Source organism: Girardinichthys multiradiatus, chromosome 19 (genome assembly GCF_021462225.1).
Source record: "Girardinichthys multiradiatus isolate DD_20200921_A chromosome 19, DD_fGirMul_XY1, whole genome shotgun sequence".
Taxonomy (NCBI): Eukaryota; Metazoa; Chordata; class Actinopteri; order Cyprinodontiformes; family Goodeidae; genus Girardinichthys; species Girardinichthys multiradiatus.
This window is the reverse complement of record NC_061811.1, coordinates 30,148,111-30,169,846: the sequence shown is the minus strand read 5'-3', so window position 1 is coordinate 30,169,846 and position 21,736 is coordinate 30,148,111. Positions and strand designations below refer to the sequence as shown.

The following is a 21,736-nucleotide window of genomic DNA, read 5'->3' as shown; positions in this document are numbered from 1 at the left end:
TTAAAAACTATCTGACACAGACGGAGTTGTTAAACGTTCAAGAGGCATGAATACATTTGCAAAGCACTGTTTATGTGTGGAAACTATTGCATTTAAAATGTTATGCTCTCAGTCTTTTAGAGTCTCAGAGTCTTTGCTTCTCTCATTATCCTTGGAATGTAGCCGCATGTGACATATTAAGCCAAGTGAAGGGCAGATGGCGAGGACTCCCTCTGATGCCTGAAATCTGCTGGGGAACCACTCATCTTCCCCTGGGGAGAGGGAAACGCAGAGGGAGTTGTTTCAATTAGCCAGATACTGCAGGCAAAAAAGAGCCCAACCTGCTCCCCGCTGCACTGCAAGCCTGGCCAGAGATAGCTAATCAAATCAAGACAGGAACGTTTGCAGACAAAGGCTTGGGGGAGCCAGTTTAGGAGGCTGTTAGGAGGGGAATAAGCTGTGGAACAGGTCAAGTGTGTCACATTCTGAATGCTCTTTCCTCCAGTAGTAGAAGAGAAAAATTGTTCAACCAAAATCATGATGGAAAATCTTTGCTTGAATCTTTGCTTGTATCACACAAGATATCACGTCTCTTCCAGACATTCAGCCCTGAACATTACTGTAACCTGATCAGTTAAGTATCTGATCCAGGGATTTTTGATTTTTTTCTCTCCTGCTCTTTTTTTGAAGTTCATAGTCTCCTGGTAGCTTTGTTGTTGGTCACAGGTGTTTTTTTGTGATGTAACTTCAAAGCTAGCTCAGAGCTGTCTGAGCGATTGGGGGGGGGGGGGGGGGGGTTGGGGGTTACTCTGTCCAGCCACACTTCCTTGTCCCTTTTCATGTGGAAAGTCATTTCTCTCTCTGACAAGCAGCTGGAACAGAAGCCGGGCCCCTTGAGCACTAATTACGGGTCACAGTGTCACAGCTCTCCCCACAGTCTGACATCATGCGGGTGGGCAGAGGACGGTCCATTCTGAAAACGTGGACATGATGCATGCAGTGTCTTGCAATAGTATTTTTAATCATGGAGCTTTTATTATATTTTGTTGTGTTGCAACCACAAAATTACATTTATTTTATCAGTATTTTATGTGATAGTGATGGACCAAAACCACGTAGCTCATAATTGTGAAATGGAAGGTAAAGAATGCATGATTTTAACATTTTTTATAGACAGAAACCAGAAATATGTGGTGTATGTCTCTACCAGCTTTGCACATTTTTTTTTTTTTTACCATTCAGACTCTCAATAACCCATTCTAACACATATCTGTCCTTTAACCCATTTTAGCCTAGCTCTGGCTGTATGTTGAGGGTCACCGTCCTGTTGAAAGAGAAATCTTTGCTCACGTCTCAAGTCTTTTGCAGTCATTTTCCTATTATCTCTGGCCAGTTTCCCTGTCCCTGTCCCCATACCATGATAGTGCCACCACCGTTTTACACAGTTGGGACGTGTTAACTGTGATGTGGAGCGTTTTATGTCACACATTGCATTCTGCATGAATGCAAGACTGTTAATTTTTAGTCTTAACTGAAATAAGCACCTTCTACCACATGTTGGTGGTATTTACTGTATGTTTTGTGGCAAACTGCAAACATACTTTTTATGGCATCCTTCATGCTTTTCACTCTTCCATAAACAACACATTTGTTCAGTGTAGAATCACAGTTGTCCCATTAAAAGATTCTCCAGGCTGAGCTTTAGATTTCAGCAGATTCTCCTGAGTTACCATGGGGTCTTTTAGCTGGTTCTCTGATTAATGTGCCCCTTGCCCAGTTGTGTCATACTCTTTCCATTTTAGATGACTGATCGAATAGCATTCTTAGATGTCTTAGATGAACTTTCTGCTGTGTTCCTTTGTTTCCATGATGTAGTTTGTTCACTAATGTTCTCTAACAAACCTCTGTGACCTTCCCCTGAACAGCTGTATTATATATTAAAAAAAAACCACATAAACTGAATTTACCAATTAGGTAACCAGTAGGTTTTGATGTGTGTGATATGGCTTTCTGCCCAGGGCGGGGAGGCAAAAAATAATAATAAAAAGAAGTGTGCTCATTCAAAGAACTGTAATAAATCTTGGTGTTTTCAGTGGGTGGCTAATGATGTTGAAGTTGGCATCTGGTTCTGAAGCTTATGGTTCAACACTAAAATAAAATGGCCATTGAATTGTGTTTTTGCAGACTGGACTATGTTTCATTTTCACCCATCTATCTATGGTCAATCTTCTTATTTATTTTGTTTATGATAACACAAACACGCATTTCCACTGCTTTTGAGACAATAAAATCATCCTACATTGAGACAAGTAATGCAGTCTGGTCGAACTGCTGCTTTTAAAACAACTGCAAATGTTTAGGTGACAGTTCTTCCATCCCATTATCCTTGCTGATGATTTATTACACTGTTATTTCATGTCGTTGGTGAAAGGACAACCAGCTGTATCACATGGTGTCAGGACGTAAAAATAAAGTGTCCTACATTTTAAAACTTTTCTTAGAGCTCTTTTAATACATGCAGTCAACGCTGTTACCGCTTCTTCTAACCAACACGTCCAAATTTACTGCGACAGGACTCCAGTTTTGCACAGTTGGGAGGAACGGAATGAGAGGCAGCCGAGGGAGATACCAAGTCGGGATGCTTTCAGGGGGGGAGTCCCGCCAAAACAAAGGTGATATTCGGCCTTAGGAATATAATATAGATTCTTGTTATATTCCTGAAGACTGATTTTGTAACGTTAGTGCTTCAGTTGATATAAAATGCACTTGTAATAGTAGTTAAAACAAACAGCGAGCCTCCCACCTTCCCCTCAGCTCCCTCCTCTTCCCGCTTCCTCTCACCGCACATGTATTCCTATGCAGGGCTCCTGACTGGGACACAGCGGCTACAGCGGAGGCGGAGGAACCACGGCGCTTTCCCCAAACTAGCAGAATACTTTTCCAAACTGTGGAATTTCATCCTTCTTTCGCTGAAAAAAGAACTGTCTGGATATACTGTTTTGTAAGGAATAACCCGTTTTCCCCGTGTAAAGGTGAGTTTTGTTTCTCTTTCTTCGTGCTTTCCAGCGTTTATCCGTGTTTATGACCTCAAACTGGGACTTTTACTGCCGCGACAGTTACAGCAGCAGTCTTTTTTAACTCAGCCACGCTCACTCTGTGTGGTTAAAGTTACTAAACAGACTCTCCCGTAATATTAACCGTACTCATTTTTTTAGGTATACTTACGCTTATAAAATATGCAATGGGCAGTTTTTTCCCAATTGTTATGCTATTTTTATCCAATGATTAAAACCTTCCCCTCTTTAAAGAAGCTTCCACGCGCGCATACCTCTGATGACATCACATAAGGCAATTTATCAAAGTTCTGTTATTGTTTTTTCCAGTAAACGTCAGAGGAAAGCAAGACAAATATGCAATACAGAAAGAAAATTAGAAGTATGAGCTCAGACTAGATGCAGTTACACAGTACGGGTAAAAAGTATTTAAGGTGATGCAAACAGAATATAGCGTGATTATTTTATGAATTTGAATAGAAACCCATCAGATGGAAAAAAAAACGATCAGGAATTTAAACAGATCTGCACTTGTTAATAACTCTAAATACGATCATTCTCCCCCTCAGTGTTTGTATTCATTACGCCTGGGTGCGTCATCAGTGTGGCTCAAACCAAGAATGTTGAAGACCTTGCAACTCAAATGCTTTGGAACCTGCCTCAAAATCTGTCAAAACTCACTCGTCTGCCGTAGTGTTTACTAATGGCGGCTCATCAGCTCAATTCTTGTGCCTCTTGTGATGTAATCGACTGAAATACAGTACAAAGAACAGTTAGCCATTTTTTTCTTCTGTGCATTTTTTAATAAAGTTTGTATTTTATGAAATCCTGCAGTGAAAATCATTCCACACCTCATTCCCCTGATGTGTTTACATTGTCTGCGTAAATGTGTTAGTAAACTGAACATGTAGAAGTGGATGGTATCGTTAATAGTTTTACCAACAGCGATGCTGGTTGGATATGTTGTGCACTGTTTTTGTTATGAGCTGAAATTTTCACAGCAAAGTAGGTCAACTGGTCCTAAATATTTGCCTTCTCTCAAGCTTCCACTCTACTGATATTAAAGTTATCCGCAAAACAACTCAGTGTCCTCCATAAGGAGCGGATATGCCACTTAGTTAGTCTCTTAATCCGTCTTTATTATACAGTAAAAGAGAAATGTTTTTAGAGTTGTTACAGATGTGTAATTACCACACACACAAGCGTGCATGTCAGAGCTTAAGTAGAATAAAACTGTTAATCTTATGTCATTGTTATTGTGTAGCAAACTCTAGTTTGTTAGTTTTAGTGGAAATTAGAGTTCTGGACTCAGGAATGGTTAAAACGTCTCCTCCATTTAATACCAGGAATCAGTGCAGAGAAGCAGGTTTGTTCTCTTCTTCCTGGGTATAGTTTATTTAAAGCTGTAAACACGGTTCGGGTTCATCAGGTCTGGTATGCATTGTTTCAAGTTAGATGTGTTGCCTCACTTCCAGAGAAGCTCAGGAGCATGTGTTGGCTGGAGGCATTTTACTCTTCACAGTCAAACTCATATCCTCTGGCTCGTTGTTTAACTCACTTTGTCATTTGCCAGGTTACTAATTACACTAAGCTTATTGCACAATGCACACATGTTGCATGAAGGTTGTTTGATGTATTTCTCAAACTGGAAGTTGGACAATAAAAAATTTTTGGCTTGCTCTATGTTCATCATTCATTCAGGGGATCCCCCCTTTTAGGTCTTTAAGCACATTCAGTTCACAGTATGGGCAGGTTAATCACCTACTTTGACCCAGTGACGTCCTGCAAATTAGTCATCCAGGGCTCAACTTCAGCTGTGGGGAGAGAAGGAAGAACAACAAGTTGCTCTCGTAGCTCGGTTTGTGTTTAAAAAGGCAACAAAGTTAGGAGGGAAGTGATGGAGCAGGTGTCGTCTGCACAGGAAGAACCGGGCTTTAGTAGGGAAACACAAAGGAAATATGTGTTAACAAAAAATGCTTGGTGTGTGTGTGTGTGTGTGTGTGTCCTGACTCATTCAAATGAGTCTAGGTTGGAATGTCAGTGGGAAGGTCCATAATTGCACAAGGCAGTCCCTCTCTGTGAGTAGCCAGTGTCTTCGCCGAAATTTTTGGATCTTTATCATTAATACTGTTTTTGTAACCTCTGGGTGTGATCTTTGTTTTTGTGAACCTAACTTGTAATTCTTAACATTACTTTTAACATTTCAACATTTCAGTGAGTAAAAAACAACATGTTGAATACCTGAGCTGAAGACATAGTAACAAGACATAACCTATAATATAAAGTTCACATAATTTCTTCTATGATGATCTGATTCCAATCTTTGTGATAAGTACTCATAAAAAGTTGTATAAATAAATGTATTGGTATAATACTTTCTGAAAACTATGTATTACACCTTCTTTCCATTTATTTTGGTTCTGATCTCGTTTTTGGCTAGCAATCCGCTAGCCAAAAACGAGATCAGATCCTGACCCCGATTTTACCAAAATAACCAGGACCAACCTCCTTCTGGTCAATGTTATTTATGTGAGTCATATAGCCAAATCTCTTTACAGTAGACTTTGAGTAGATTATAGAAAGGGGCTTTTTAATCACCGGCTGTCAGGACGGATACAAAGCGGACCACCGTGAACCACTTGATGGATGGTCGGTCAGAAATGTCTCATGGTAGACGGCTCCATTTCGTAGCAAACAACCAAAGCTTCAAAGGTATGAACTGGCAAAGGGACGAAATGATCAGCACTCTGGGCAAAAAATAGAAGAAGCAGTCCCTAAATGTGGTAGTGGTAGTTTTTTAGGTGTTTACACCACATGATATTACAACTCTTTGCTGTTCTTCGCTCTATTGAGTAACACAGTCTTACAAGCTGGTATTAGCTACTTAAGGCAGTCAGCTTCGTCGGTTAGAAGCTTGCCACTTTAAAACAGTGTTACCTTAATGAGCTTGATGGGTGCTTAGCTAGTTTTTACACCGCTACAACTGTAAATATCAGACATGCACCAATCTATCGGCCAGAGATCGGAATCAGACAGTTTTCCCTTGACTGGCACTGATCGGTGATCGTTTTCTTTCTTTAGTCTACATAAACAAATAAAGCAGCACAAGTACTTTGATGCAGTTTTTCAGTTTAGCAACACTCAGATAAAGGTTAGGGACATTTGTTCTGATGCAAAACTACTACCTCTACTGCAAAATCTGCAGAACATGTGTTCTGGTTTATGTGTTACAGTGCTTGGAATAAAAAAAGCAGAAAGTTGTATCATCCAGGAAAGGCCTGATTGGTGCATCTCTAGGAAAGATTTACAAACATCAGAATTTTTATTTGTCCTAATTTAAAAGTCTTTTTTTAGCAGGCTGCAGGGTCGGGAAGGGAAGGTTCTGGCTTACTGTATGCTGCAAACAGCTGGAGAAATTTTCTCTTGGATCATTTTCTGGCATCTCATTGCTTTTTCTGATTTTATAATAGTAGCCTATTTAATAAACAGTACTTTAGGATTTTAGCTCCCAATGTTTTTTTAGCTTTGCTGCTGGAAGATTAGATGAAGGAGAAACTGTATTTGGAGCGTCGGGCCAGAGTGACTGATAAATAAGGTCATCAGCTCGATGGGAAAGAACAAGATTACTGTTGTTACTAAAGTATGAGAAACTCTATCTGTTATTATGCTGCCACTGGTCTTATCTTCATAAGGTCTACAGTGTGAGTGTGTGCACAGTCACATTCTCTTGGTGTAAGTTATACAGGTGCTCTGGGCTCCCGTCTGCTATCAGTCCTTGGAGCTGCTTTAGTATTCAAACCTTTATCTCAGGCAGGTTTATGACCTCATTTGGAGAAAGACTCCATCCTTTATGTGTTTTGACTGTCTTTATCACTGCTTGGGCTCTGAGCGTGCTCTGCAAGAAGACAGCACAAACCTTGGTGCTGGGAGAAAACATCAGGGCTGGATGTCCTTACTTTAACTGCAGAGATGCTTCGTGACTCCTCATATCCACTGCGCAGGTTTCACCAAGGAGATGAAGGGAAAAATGGGTCATCTCTTCCTGCATTTGTCTTCTTTTGTCCTTGTTTTTTCCCCTTTGCTTGCTTGGTGCCTCTGGGGAAATGTTTTCAAGGAAGTGGACCAAAGGGATTCAACCTGCAGGCATTCTCCTGAGGATGTTATCAGCTAATTTCACATGCTTCTCCCTGCAGCTCGTAGGGCTTCCTTCAGGATACTTTGTTTGCTTCGGCAGGATTGGTTGCAGGATTATGTGTTACTGAGAGCCGGTACCACATGTAGGTCAAACACCGGACACCGAGTTTGCTTTGCCTTTGCATCAGGGTAATCTTTATATTTGCTGCACTTCATCGCTGAATTATTGCAGATGTGCATGGATATTCTCCTTTCTATTTTAAGAAAAATTTCGTAAACTTCCTGTAACTCCTCAGGTGTGACAGTTGAAACAAAGGAAGACAAAAGCTGCAACAGATCAGTTTACCTGCTCCAAAAGTTTTTATCAAGCCGAACAGAAAGTTTTTAGGTACATTCCAGAAAAACAGCGTTTGGCGGAGGTTTGCCATAATTGCCGCACAATATTTTTCTTCTTGTCCCCTGCTTTAAGGGCACTTGTGCTATTTCGAGCATACGTAATGGCCGGGTTTATGTTTCTGTGGCGTGTTGCACTGCGACTGCTAGTTTTGTGAGGTTACTCATGCTGAGTCCAAGCCTGAATGCTGGGCGGGGAGGGAAGGGAGCGACTGCTGACTCTGTTCAAACATGTCTGGCAGCACTGGCAGCTTGAGGTATGCATGTGTGTGTGTGTGTGTGTGTGTGTGTGTGTGTGTGTGTGTGTGTGTGTGTGTGAGACAAACACACACTGTGTGTGTGTTTGTCTCGGTTTTTGCTCTGAGCCACATGGGTGCCAGATGCTGTACTTGTTAAAGTCATTTTTCCAAAAAGTATGTGTGTGAGCTGATGTCGGACTGCACTTAGAACTTGCTTCTTCAACCTAGAGGTACTGTTAACTCGCTATGAAGAGAAGAGCTCATACTGATTCCATTTAGCCATTGTATCTGTGGCAATTTGTCTAATCATCATTCAAAGTACTGGCGAGGAAAAGGTTGATTAACATAAAAGGGGGCATTTCTTGCACTATTCTGAATCATTGCTTCAAAAATTAGTTTGGTTAATTAACATAATGTTAGAATAAACAATTGTTTGTTCTCCCATCTCAGTTAACACTGAGATGTTTTATTTGCCTCTTAATTATTGTACAGCACGTTTTTAAAGCCAAATCTGCTGAGTGAATGCAATTCAAGCACGATAACAGAGCTGAAGAACATTTACATATGGCCAACCTAAGCACTTATTTTGTTGTTTTTTACATACATGCAGACATTTCCACCTTGCAAATGACAGCCACAAATTTGAATGAGAGACTTTGCATGAGGAGCAGTTTTAACGCTCAGCTGCCTGGAGGGTTCATTCTGTTTTTCCTAATAAGAAAACAAGAACAATCTATAAAAGGCTTTGCACATTCCTTTTTATTGATTAAAGAAATGATGGCACAGAGAATCGGAATAGTCAGAGTTATAAATCTTTACTCAAATTACCTTTTCTTGTTGCCTTTAGTTGTAAGTAGAGATCAGAGTTTTGTGGCCGATCGCAGTGCTCTGCTTTTCATAGAACAGGAAGATATAAGAATAGCGTTAAAAATGCATTTTCCTAACTTCCTGCCATTAACCATCCCTAATTATTTATGTTAGCAGCATATATTAGCAGAGATTTCTAAAAGATTGCCAACATGTCCAGATTACTGAACATTACATGTTCAGTAATGGACACATGCTGTTGATCTGTTGTGGTGCGTTTACTGATCTGAAGAAATAGGGAATTTTGTTTTTACTTTTTGGCTAGCCAGGCCAGACGAAGAAAAAAAAAAAATTTAAACATCCGATTCTGGTCACCAGATGATTTCCCAGTATACCTCTACTCAGATTTAGGAAGAATTAAAAAAGAAGTAATACAGGTCCTTCTCAAAATATTAGCATATTGTGATAAAGTTCATTATTTTCCATAATGTAATGATGAAAATTTAACATTCATATATTTTAGATTCATTGCACACTAACTGAAATATTTCAGGTCTTTTATTGTCTTAATACGGATGATTTTGGCATACAGCTCATGAAAACCCAAAATTCCTATCTTACAAAATTAGCATATTTCATCCGACCAATAAAAGAAAAGTGTTTTTAATACAAAAAACGTCAACCTTCAAATAATCATGTACAGTTATGCACTCAATACTTGGTCGGGAATCCTTTTGCAGAAATGACTGCTTCAATGCGGCGTGGCATGGAGGCAATCAGCCTGTGGCACTGCTGAGGTCTTATGGAGGCCCAGGATGCTTCGATAGCGGCCTTTAGCTCATCCAGAGTGTTGGGTCTTGAGTCTCTCAACGTTCTCTTCACAATATCCCACAGATTCTCTATGGGGTTCAGGTTAGGAAAGTTGGCAGGCCAATTGAGCACAGTGATACCATGGTCAGTAAACCATTTACCAGTGGTTTTGGCACTGTGAGCAGGTGCCAGGTCGTGCTGAAAAATGAAATCTTCATCTCCATAAAGCTTTTCAGCAGATGGAAGCATGAAATGCTCCAAAATCTCCTGATAGCTAGCTGCATTGACCCTGCCCTTGATAAAACACAGTGGACCAACACCAGCAGCTGACACGGCACCCCAGACCATCACTGACTGTGGGTTCTTGACACTGGACTTCTGGCATTTTGGCATTTCCTTCTCCCCAGTCTTCCTCTAGACTCTGGCACCTTGACTTCCGAAGGACATGCAGAATTTGCTTTCATCCGAAAAAAGTACTTTGGACCACTGAGCAACAGTCCAGTGCTGCTTCTCTGTAGCCCAGGTCTGGGGAATGCGGCACCTGTAGCCCATTTCCTGCACACGCCTGTGCACGGTGGTTCTGGATGTTTCTACTCCAGACTCAGTCCACTGCTTCCGCAGGTCCCCCAAGGTCTGGAATCGGCCCTTCTCCACAATCTTCCTCAGGGTCCGGTCACCTCTTCTCGTTGTGCAGCGTTTTCTGCCACACTTTTTCCTTCCCACAGACTTCCCACTGAGGTGCCTTGATACAGCACTCTGGGAACAGCCCATTCGTTCAGAAATTTCTTTCTGTGTCTTACCCTCTTGCTTGAGGGTGTCAATAGTGGCCTTCTGGACAGCAGTCAGGTCGGCAGTCTTACCCATGATTGGGGTTTTGAGTGATGAACCAGGCTGGGAGTTTTAAAGGCCTCAGGAATCTTTTGCAGGTGTTTAGAGTTAACTCGTTGATTCAGATGATTAGGTTCATAGCTCGTTTAGAGACCCTTTTAATGATATGCTAATTTTGTGAGATAGGAATTTTGGGTTTTCATGAGCTGTATGCCAAAATCATCCGTATTAAGACAATAAAAGACCTGAAATATCTCAGTTAGTGTGCAATGAATCTAAAATATATGAATGTTAAATTTTCATCATGACATTATGGAAAATAATGAACTTTATCACAATATGCTAATATTTTGAGAAGGACCTGTACATTGTTTTAGCCCTTTGGATGTAAAATATTTAAACTAGTTCAACACTTACTCCTCATCCACCTTCTACCTGCAATCAAAACTTATTCTTCTTGACCTTATTCCATCCTATCGGATCCCACTACCCATTGGGTCTCCTCAGGGTCACTTGTTTCACATTTTTGTCATGTTACAACACAAAATGTCTGTGGATTTTCTTTAGATTTAAAGTGACAGAGCAACACAAAGTCTGTAATTAGGAAATTGAATAAAAGGAATACAAAGATTAACAAAAACATCTGTGTGGTGTGCATTTGCATATGGCCCCTAATATAATCAGGGGAGCCAATTGCCTTCTGATGGAATTTATTGCCAGTCTAAATCCAGCTGTTGTATGAAGGCCTCAGAGGTTTCTTAGAGAACATTGGTGAACAAACAGCTTCATGAAGGAACCGAGGAACACAGCAGACAGGTCAGGAACAAAGTACGTCATAACTATTCTGGTAGAGCATGCCCAGGCGAAAAATACCCACATGTTCATAAAGAGAAAAAGGTCACGAACGAAAGGCTGAGAATACTCTGCAAACAGAAATATTAGACGCTTTACTGAAATGTAACGTCCAAAATACCACTTGGATTCCAAGCACGGGAAGTCCTTGTTCCTGTGTTCCCAAAAGGTACCTAAAGTCAAAATATGTTTTGCCAGCCAGTAGTTTGCAAACGGCAGTTGACAATCTAATTGTTTAAATTCATAGCAAATTCTGTACATTTTATGCCTGGAGGGATTAAAGGTCTACCTTAAAATGCTAACTTCCATGGGTAAAATTACATCTCCTCTAAACTCAGCTGAGCAGTCGTCTGTTTACAGACCTGGCTTTCAGCAGTTTATAAGCATGACAAGTAATCAAGGAAGATACCCAAGTATTCAACCATTACATTGTTAATTTGCACTCCGGAAACATGTAGATTGTGTTATGGATCGGATCTATCAGCGTTGTGGATAATTTCTTTGATTCCCTTCCTTGATAAGTCTTTGTTTTTCCTGAACTCTTCCTCCCTGTGAGCTAGGTGGAAAAAAAACACCAATCTGTCAACATAAAAATATCTGTTGGATGATCCTGAGGAGAAGGTGTTTTCACCTTTGTGTTAGACTCCAGCTTAAAGGCTTAAAACACGCTCAGCCACTTACAGAGTAGCAGGTAAACATGTCTGCTATTAGTCAGTTAATTTATTAGTGGATCTGCTTAGAGCAATGAAAGGCAAAAACATTATCAGAGTTAGTTTATCAGGTGAAGCACCCCATGTTTTCAGGACATGACCAGGTTAGACAGAAAGATGGAGAGCCTTACTAATAGGGGAAGGGCAGGTTGTGACCATTGTGATGTAAGCTCAGCAACATTTCTCAGAAACTGGATTTCTCGGTCTCTTGGCAGGGAATTAAGAAGGAAGAAAGACCAGCTTCCATAGCATTTAGTGACTGATGCTATTTATAAAATTATGTTTTTTCTAAGGAAAACTTATTTCTGCATAGGCAGATTCTGGCATCTCATGAAACACAAATTTTCCAGTTAAATTGCAATACAACAGTGATGCACTGAAGCTGTTTTAAGAAAGGATTGTAAATGTACTGTAATATAAAATGCTGTTATTATTTCCTTAATGTCTCTAATAAACAGGAATAAAATGGAGATGCACCAATCTGAAGTCTGTGAACACTTTCCATTCTCTGATCTGCCGATACCAATGTTTGTCATGTCGGATTTCTCTTCAAAAACTATGATAAAATATTTTGTTAAGTACTAAAGTGTTGTGACTGAATCTGAGAATATTATTTAATATTAATATTTTATCAAATAATATTTCGGTCTGTTAAGGTGTTATCCTGTGAATACCAACCCAGTAAGTCGGTGGTATTAGGACAAAATAGAAAGGTGTGAGACGAGCTCTGACATTACTGAACAGCATAAACTCTAATAGGGAAGACTAATGGCTATGTACAATATAAACAAGTTGATTAAAGATGATTGAAAACCATGACCAAAAGAGTGATGCAACATTACCATGCAATGTTTATGTTTGAGAACCAAGGATTATCTTGAAGAATCTGGAAGTGAAGTTAAGTTAGTCTTGGAACCAACTTTGGCAATAATCAGCAAACGTTCACAATGCAAGATCAGATAAAATATTATTTTCATAAAATACTGTTTTAAAGAATGATCTACTGAATAAAACCAACCTTCTGGATGACTAATTCTCAACAGTGTCTAATTAGTTGCCTTTATTTATTAAAATAATATTTAAAGAAATATTATTATGGAAATGGTCAAATATTTAAGTAGGTATTTTGGAAAAGAACCAAATCTTTCTGGAGAAATGGGCCTAAGTATGCAAGCACGTGTTCTTACCTGTTAGCAGTCAACGCTAACAAAAGAAGCTGATAGCTTAGCACCAGAATCAAACACACACCAATAAAAATACCGTCAATAAAAGGGTTAAAATGCATAAGCCCAGATGATGTGTTATGATCAATCTTCTGTGTTTAAAATCACCCTTCACGTAAAGTTTGTCTTAACTTTAAAAACACAAAGCTGAGCACGTGTGCTGCAGATAGCCTGCTAGCACCAAGATAGCTGAGTTTCTCACAAACAAAACCAAACTTCATAAAATGAAAAACATGATCATAAATCTTTCTCTATTACTCTGCCAAACCAAACCTCGTATGAACCATGCAGAGGAGTTGTTACAGTTTGCTTGGCTGTGCCGGAAGTAGGTTAAATGCAGTTTATTTTGAAAGCTCCGGGAAAATCTGTACTGGCCTTTGACGTTGTAACCATGGCTGTGGTCCCAACAAAAGTTTACTGATATTTTTAAATGAAGACAAAACTATTACGGATCTGACTGTATTAGCTGTCCTTAGCTTGTTATATTGAAAAGCAAATCCGATTTTCTAAATGAATTCCTCTACTGTTGCCACTGTTTGCTGCCCCATTGTGAGCCATCTGAAAGAAACTCTGTATTATTTCAGTCAAATAAATGATCACTTTTATCCCCCTAAAATGGTTCACAAGATTATGAAAAAGATTTGTTTTCCTGTCCAATCAGTATTGAGCTTTTGTTTAAAGATTACAGTTCCATGTTTTAGGATTCTGTCAGTGGATGGAGGGCACATGGAGGTGGTGTCTGGGTAGTGGGTCGTGCACATCGGGAATCAAAGGCCGCTATTGTGGGAATGAGAAGCAGATGTTAGTGAGGAATTCTCCTGACTGCAGCAGTTTTTTTCTTTTTTCATGTCTAAGTTCTGAACGCTTCCCAACTCAAATCTCCCACCCTCCTGCTGTCTTGCTCTTTGCTGTGTGGATCCATCCACTTCTCTTTCTGTTTTCTTTGCTTTGACACACACCGTACCTGAAGGTTTTGTTAAATCAGCATGGTCGACAGTAGTTCCTCCCACAACAGCTGAGGTTTTCTTTGCCTTCATCTTTTTCTCTCTTTGACTCTGTCAACTTCTCTGATGCCAGTGATAAGAAAGAATCAGAAAAAGAGAGATATGGCTGTGACAGAGGTCCAGTGTGTACCCTACAGCACTTTCTCCCCTCAGTGTTAAAGAAAGTCCATCTTTATAATCATTTTGGCAGAAATGCCAGATGTGTTGACCAGAGTGGACTTCTGCCAAATTACTTTAAACTCATGAATGGTGGTTATATGTAGTTCTGTTGGATTCCAGCTGTGTCTAACATGATTATTAGCTTTTATATTTTCCACACTATGATAAATGAGGGGGTACTACTGTGTGTCTTTGAAAGTCCACAGCACAGATGGTAACTCAACTGTTTGTCTCAGACTTGGGTCACACTTAAGTCACAAAACAACTCAGCTTGACTTGACTGTGGTCCAAATCTTTTGCCCATTTCCAACTAGTCCCTACTAAACGCGGTTCGGCACGGCTCTGCTAATTTTTCAGGCTTTTCCATTAGTAATGGTTACGTGAATCCGTTACTATTTTTAGTGGCTGCTTGCTTGCCATTCCAACCGTGTCAAGTCGTGCTGAAACAAACATGGCAAACATTGAGACTTGAGACTTGACCTGGACTTGTAACACCAGACCTCAGATTGATTTGGGCTTGAGAAAAAAACCTTTTGGACATCTTTGGTCCAGAGTCAGATTTCAGTTTATAAGCTCAATATGATGGTATCTCTATGAATGAAGTGTGTAAAGACCATCCAGTTCTTTGAGGTCTGATCTTCTGATATCAATTTTGGATGATTCAAATTTCTTTCTATGGACCATAACACTCACACATTACATAAAAACTTAGACACAGTATTTGTTTTTTTATAACTGTTGCAATATTTATAAATCTCAACTACAATTATGTAATATTTAATTAGAAATAAAATTAAATAAAATGTTTTGCTATTACACAACAGTTGTTTCTATGGAGACAGTACAGTGGCCATGAAGGAATGACTCAGGCCTCTTTAAAAAAAAATTTAAAGTACAGTATTATATGGGAACTTTTTGAATTGTCTTTCTTATCACTGTTATGATAGTTATGATTAGAGATGGGTATCTTTCATGTTTGGACCGATACGGTACTGATGCCCGGTATCTGGGAATCGGTATCGGTACTCAACGGTACCAGTTATCGGTACTTTTGTGTGCGTTTATGTGGTGGTAAAAGTTAATTTGTTTAATTATAAAATCTCAAAATGTTTCAATTTAACATATTTATTTCTCAATATCTGAACTTTAACAAATATATCAAAACAACATCCAGCTGTTTGTACTGTAACGCCTCAGTTGCTTCAAACATTTCTTCTCTCATGTTTCTGGCTGCAGACGACGAGTCGCTAACGGATGCAGGCGTGCTAACGGTGCCAAATGCAGGTGTTGTAGCTGTAGATCTGAGGCTGATGAAAATTGCGTAGTCTTCTGCCTTGAGAAAAATCTGGTGCTTAACCAGGTGCATTCCTGCTGCTGGTCTTGTACTTCGTGTCACAATTATTGCAACGAGCATAATCTGCATCGCATCTTGAAAAGTGGAGCCATACTTTCGAGTGCTTTCTATGAGACATGCTTTGTTGACGGTACCAGCGTCCTACTGATGTCATTACGCTCTTGTGCGTGCAATGCTGTGTTTATGTCTGGAATGGAAGATCACCCATTCTACCACTCCCTCAGTGTCACATTGATGTGCTTAGGTAGCGTTTGATTTTACGTTTTTGTTTAATAGGTACTTGGTAGTTCTGATGGAATTCAGTCAGTACTATGAGAGTACTGAATACAGTACCCATCTCTAGTTATAATTGTTTTGCTTTAACTTGCAAGGTAGATTAAATTTGCTGCTACTGTAAATATAGTGGAAAGCCACACTGATGAGAAACTCTTCTTATGTATTTAGAGTATTTTGTTATTTATTACAGAAGAAGTAGGACTATTATCCACTTCTTATTAAAACTAGAAAATTGAGATGCACCGAGCAGAATTTTGTGGCCAATTTCCAATCACCATTTCTTGTAAAGCTTTGACCTACCAATATTGCTGTCAGCTAATCCTGAATTTCTTCTTTATGGCTATAATATCAGAAGACATTTTTTAAAGTAATATTTGCTATATGAGCCCAAAATAATTACAGAGTTGACATTTTAAACAGCCTTTACTGTATATATATATATATACATATATTCCCTGGAGAATGTAGATCTATATGTTAATTCTGAGATTCCCAAAATCCTGCTATCATTTCTGAACGCAGCATATTCCAAGGCAGTACTGTCCTCTGATTAGCCTTCATGTTCTGCTGAAACAGACTGAATGTCTAAACATGTCAGAGGGAATACAGCTTTCTGCTTAACAGCATCCACACTGAAGAGTGTTGTTGTCAGCGCAGCCTGGTAGTGCTTAGGTATGGTGCATTCACTGTTTGGTAAGAAGATGCTGAACTGAATTCAACTCTATAAGTGATGGAGGGAAGCGATCCAATTAGATTAGTTCTCACCTCTAATAAACCTCACCAGCTGTCCTGCTGTAACATCTGACAAATGGTTGCAAATGAGAAGAACGTGGTCAGTCTTTGCAGGTTTTGCCCTACTGTAGATACATCTGTGTGCAGAGCAGAAGGGATGTTTTGTCATGGTCAGCAGCAGTGCAGAGACTCCTGGTTCATCAGTATACTGAGTGGTTGCTGGCCTGCCACGTTGTGCATGCAATCACCACCTTTAATAAGAACTGATTCAGCATGTCTTCAGCATGTATATTTATGGCTGGTGTGCCCACAATGCTCCTTGTCTCTGCAGAAACAATGCAGTGTTATAAGTGGACAGAAAGGAGCCTGAATGGGTTTTATTGGGGGAAAGAATACTCTGATTCTGCTGCAAAGGTCCAGCTCTGTAGTTAATAATGTTATTTATTGTTATTAGTTTAGTCAGTAATTTGAGGGTTCTCTTCAGCGTCATTGTCCCAGCTTTTAATGTGTGACTTCCTCCTTCATATTCATAACATCTAACTGCTTAGGAGGACTTGTTTCATCTGTGAAATGTAGTTTATGCTGTGCACTTACAGTACCTTCCAGTTTGACTCGGGGGTTAGTGGTAACCTCACTGACCCCAGGCTTTTAAATGCTAATAGCTTTTTACTCTGCAATGTGATCCTTACTAGTATCAGTCCTATCTGTTATCAGTGATTCCATGGCTTCAAGGAGAGTGACTTTAAACAGGAAGAAGTGATAATGTGATCTGATTGTTCTTTAACATTCTTCTTTTGTCTGTTGTGAGACTTTTCACCCCCTCTGAAGGTCTCACACCTCCTCAGGTGCAGCTCAGGTTGGGAGTTAACTATGCTTACAGAGCAAGTGGTTGGTGCAGCTTTGGTATGTCTGTACTTTCTCCCAAGTGTTTGTTTGCAGGAGACCACACTGTTGGTAAGCTTAATCTGTTGTAAGCACACAACTTGAAATGGTTCAGGTGCGGATACTGCTATATGGTGAAAGCACACGGAGTGGTAGGATTTCAAATAAAAGATGTGTGGTAGATGTGTCGCTCTGCTGGGTGTTTCTCTGTACTGTTATCACATCTCATCAATCTCCAAACATGTTCACTTGTTCTTCTGTAGTCACTGACATTCTTCGAAAATGTGGTCACGTGTTTCTGGACATAAACACAAAAGCTTTTCTATTCTTTTTGGTCTCATTGTCCCTCTTTTCTCCCAGATGCTTTCAGAGCAGATGTGCATGTGTTAACTATCACTGCTCTTCAAACGTTAGAACCTATTTCCATAGTTTCCATAAGTCATGACTCGTGTATGATGTTTCTTTACAGTGACGTGACTGCATCTAGGGTCCCCATGCCCTCACCTGTTGTCACTGCTTGGCCTGCTGAGCCCACAGTTGGGCCTCCTCTGAGCCGCAGCTGAAGCAGGAAAATAGGGACTGGACGGTGGTCTCCGAGCCAGCGGCGGTGGAGGTGGGCCGTCACAGGGCCCAGAACCCTGCACTGTTCCCTGCCACATGAAGATGAACAGACTGAACTTCCATAACAACAAAACAATGCAGGACCGCCGCTGTGTCTGTGTCTTTTTGCCCAATGATGACACTCTCAATATCATCGTCAATGTGAGTAAATACGTGTTTTATCATTGGAAATAATCAGTTGCAGACATAAACCAAATGTGTTTGGTTTTTGGATATAACTTTTGTTTTCTAAAAAAAAAAACTAAATATCCCCTGAATTCTGCTCCTAAGGTGAAGACTTTGTGCCAGGAACTGTTGGTCCAGGTTTGTGACCTCCTCCGGTTGAAGGACTGTCACCTTTTTGGGCTCAGCGTCATTCAGAGTAAGACTTCTCCTCATCTCAGATATTTTTTATGCAGTCTATGTGCTTTTTTTATCCACGTTTTTCATGACAGACAATAGTTAAAAACAGCATAAAACAAACAGAATAGCTTTACTCTTCTGCTTTCAGCGTTCCACCTGTCTGCTCTAAGTCTTGCTCTCTCTTGCAGCCTTGCAGCCTGAATTAACTGCAAACATCTCTCACCATGTCCTAGAAGATATAGTTTCCTTTTAAACTGCTTCTTGCAGGTTATGTGTCTCCTCTGACTTCATTTTAAAACACCCCACTGGCACTGAAAAGTGCCAACTGAGCTTCTCAGTTGTTACAGTGACCAGGTAGCACTTAGGTACGGATCAGTAAGGACAAATCAAGCCAAAAATCATCCATTTCTGGTCAACATCTCTTAACATGAGTTTGCTTTAGTTGTGTGTAAAAACTTTCAGGGCCACTAAGAGCAAGTGGGCAGCTATTTTCCCAATAACTTGACAGGAAAACGTAAGTCTGCCATAAACATACAGTACTTTCTTACACCTAACTGGCATGCTTCAACCTGGGAACCTGGAGTCACTTCATTATTGAGCTGCAGGGTTTCAGTTCTTTTTGACAGTGACGGGTCTCAGCGAGAGCGGGGCCGATGGGATGAGTCACTGAGTCTGCACTGTGGCAAGGAGACAGCTGGTGACAGGCGGCGAGCGGGGCAGCGGGGGGAATCCATTGCAAAAGCAGTGTTTTTCACACAGTGTGGCTCCTGATGAGCTGATGGTGGCACAGCGGGTGAGTTGAGCAGGAGCCAATGAGTCTGATTGTGGGACATTCTTGGAGTGCTTGTCTGAACAGCATGAAATCCCCAAGGCAAACAGAGGCCACCCACTCCCTGCGTGTCACCCACTGTCCTGAAGACAGGCTATACTCCAGACCTGAGTTCAGACATCTGTCTGATTCTTGTTCAAGAGGAATTTACTAACAATAAACAAGCTTTAAATCCAGCAATGCTGCATTAAAAGAAATGTTTTTTTCCTTGAATTTTGGATGGGACAGAGTTTTAAGGCGCTTCGCTGTAAAAGCTGCTGATTTCATAGCAGTTGAGCTCAAAAGGTGTTTTATGGCACTGGTATCCTGACTTTCTGCCAAAAAGCACTAAATTAGAAAACATTTTAAACTAAAAATGCAAGAATAATTTTTTTGTTTTTTTTATTTTTACTTTTTCAATAATAAACTACGCACAAAATATTTAATGAAAAAAGTAGTTTGCGTAGCAAAGGATCCAGTCATTAAAAGGGTCCTCCCCTACTCTCATATTAAAATAAAGGCATGCAATTTTCTAAAATGTTTGAGTCGATTGTTCTATTGTTCTATTTTCTTGGTCTAGCAAAATGTTTTGTGTCTTCTCGGCAACAAGAAAGGGATTATAGGTCAAAAATGGTTGCTTCAATTAGCAAAGTTTAATTAATGGATGCAGCCAAATTTTCCTGATGTTTATCACATTTCCTATAAAATTTAAATAAAAGTAAAAAACCTGGTTAGTTAAAAAAACAACTACTTTGTGTTGTACCTAACTATTTCCATTTGAAGATTTTAATTTGGTTCATCCTAAAAGAAATATCTGTCTGCATCAACTGCCTGTTCTGATGGACCAAAATATTCTGGAGTTGTGATCACGGGCCGCAAAAAATCCCTTCGGAAGGCCGCAAAGGGGCTGCGCTTTGGACAGCCCTGTTTTATGGCTTTTCAGGTAAAATAAATCGTCAGCTATTTAAAAAAATGCGGTCAGCATTCAGCAGCGGTTCACTTCCACAACCACAAAAACTGACCAAAATACAAACTAAAATATCCTAAACTTCCAAATTTGACAATGTCTTTTCACATCTATCTCAAAGGTTCTGGTCTCTTGTTAGTGTGCCTTTTACTTTTGACCCGGTTCTCATACTCAGACCTGTCAGATCAGCAGGCTGCAGGCGTCACTTCTAGAGCAGATAGAGATACAAAGGGAGGGAAAGAGATGGGAATAAGTAGGAATTAATCTACCTACATTTACAGCTGTACACATTCACAAACTGATTATATGAGAATGAATGAGTTGAACCTTCTCATGTCCCACAGATAATGAACACATCTATATGGAGTTAGACCAGAAGCTGTCCAAATACTGCCCCAAAGAGTGGAAGAGAGAAGCCAGCAAGGTGAGAAATAATGTTATAAATGACTGTATTTAAGACTAATATCTAGTAAATGAAGCATGTGTAGACATGCAGATATGGCCTTGATGTGTTGGAAGAGATCAGACAGAGAAGATCGATAGTGTCCAAACATCTGATGTACAAAGATCTTGTGTCGTATGTTCTGTTAGAACATGATTTGTCCACAAAACATCCTGTGTAGTATTTGCTGTTTGTTTGCGTGGGTTCTGAGCAGCTTCCTCTTGTATGTTGCCAGGGTATCGACCAGTTTGGGCCTCCAATGATCATTCACTTCAGAGCTCAGTATTATGTGGAAAATGGGAGATTGATCAGGTCAGTGGGGCGTCTCGAACGTTAATTAACCAACATACAGAGTCATTTCAGATACTTGTGCTGACGGTGACATGCTCTGTGTGCCCTGCAGCGACCGAGTAGCCAGGTACTACTACTACTGGCACCTTAGGAAGCAGGTGCTGCTCTCACAGTGCATCCAAAGAGAGGAGGCCTACTTCCTCCTGGCAGCCTTCGCTCTCCAGGCTGACCTCGGGAATTTTAAACGCAACAAGCACTTTGGGAAGTACTTTGAACCCGAAGCCTACTTCCCCCAGTGGGTGAGTATAACACATGCTATATGTGGTCTACAAGGAGACAGAGCAGCATCTAGATGGTTTGCTGTTCACATTACAGTTCTTTCATTTAAGTAATTATTTAGGAAATACAAGTATTTGTTTGCTCTATTTAGATTTATTGGTTTTCTATTTTACAACAATGGCCCTTCTTCAGACGGTATCTTGTTACAACCCCAAACTTAAGTGTATTTTAATTGGATTTTATGGGATAGACCAACACAAAGTAGTCCATAATTGTGAAGCAAGTTAGTACTTTGTAGAACCACCTTTTACTGCAAGTCTTCTGGGTGATTTTTTTCTTTACCAGTTGCACATATAGGGGCTAATTCTTGCCAATTCCTCTTTGCAAAAAACATTCAAACTCAGTCAGAGTGGACGGAGAGCATCTTTGAACAGTCTCTCTTTCGGATTTAGGTCTGGACTTTGACTAGGACATTCTAACACATGAATATGCCTCCACTGTGGCCATGGCTGCATGTTTAGCTTGCTTATCCTGTTTGAATGTCAATCTTT

General features: G+C 40.1%; 1 protein-coding gene across 1 annotated transcript in view; it reads left to right on the top strand.

The window, feature by feature from the left end:
* The first annotated feature begins 2,852 nt into the window (after positions 1-2,852).
* frmd6 (FERM domain containing 6) overlaps positions 2,853-21,736 on the top strand; it is a 32,831-nt gene continuing 13,947 nt past the window's right edge. Inside the window, exons 1-6 of the mRNA XM_047345331.1 lie at positions 2,853-3,011; positions 17,905-18,197; positions 18,327-18,417; positions 20,518-20,597; positions 20,851-20,927; positions 21,019-21,205. Coding sequence (XP_047201287.1) covers positions 18,093-18,197; positions 18,327-18,417; positions 20,518-20,597; positions 20,851-20,927; positions 21,019-21,205 — 540 coding nt within the window. The 5' untranslated portion in view covers positions 2,853-3,011; positions 17,905-18,092. The remainder of the gene's footprint in view (positions 3,012-17,904; positions 18,198-18,326; positions 18,418-20,517; positions 20,598-20,850; positions 20,928-21,018; positions 21,206-21,736) is intronic.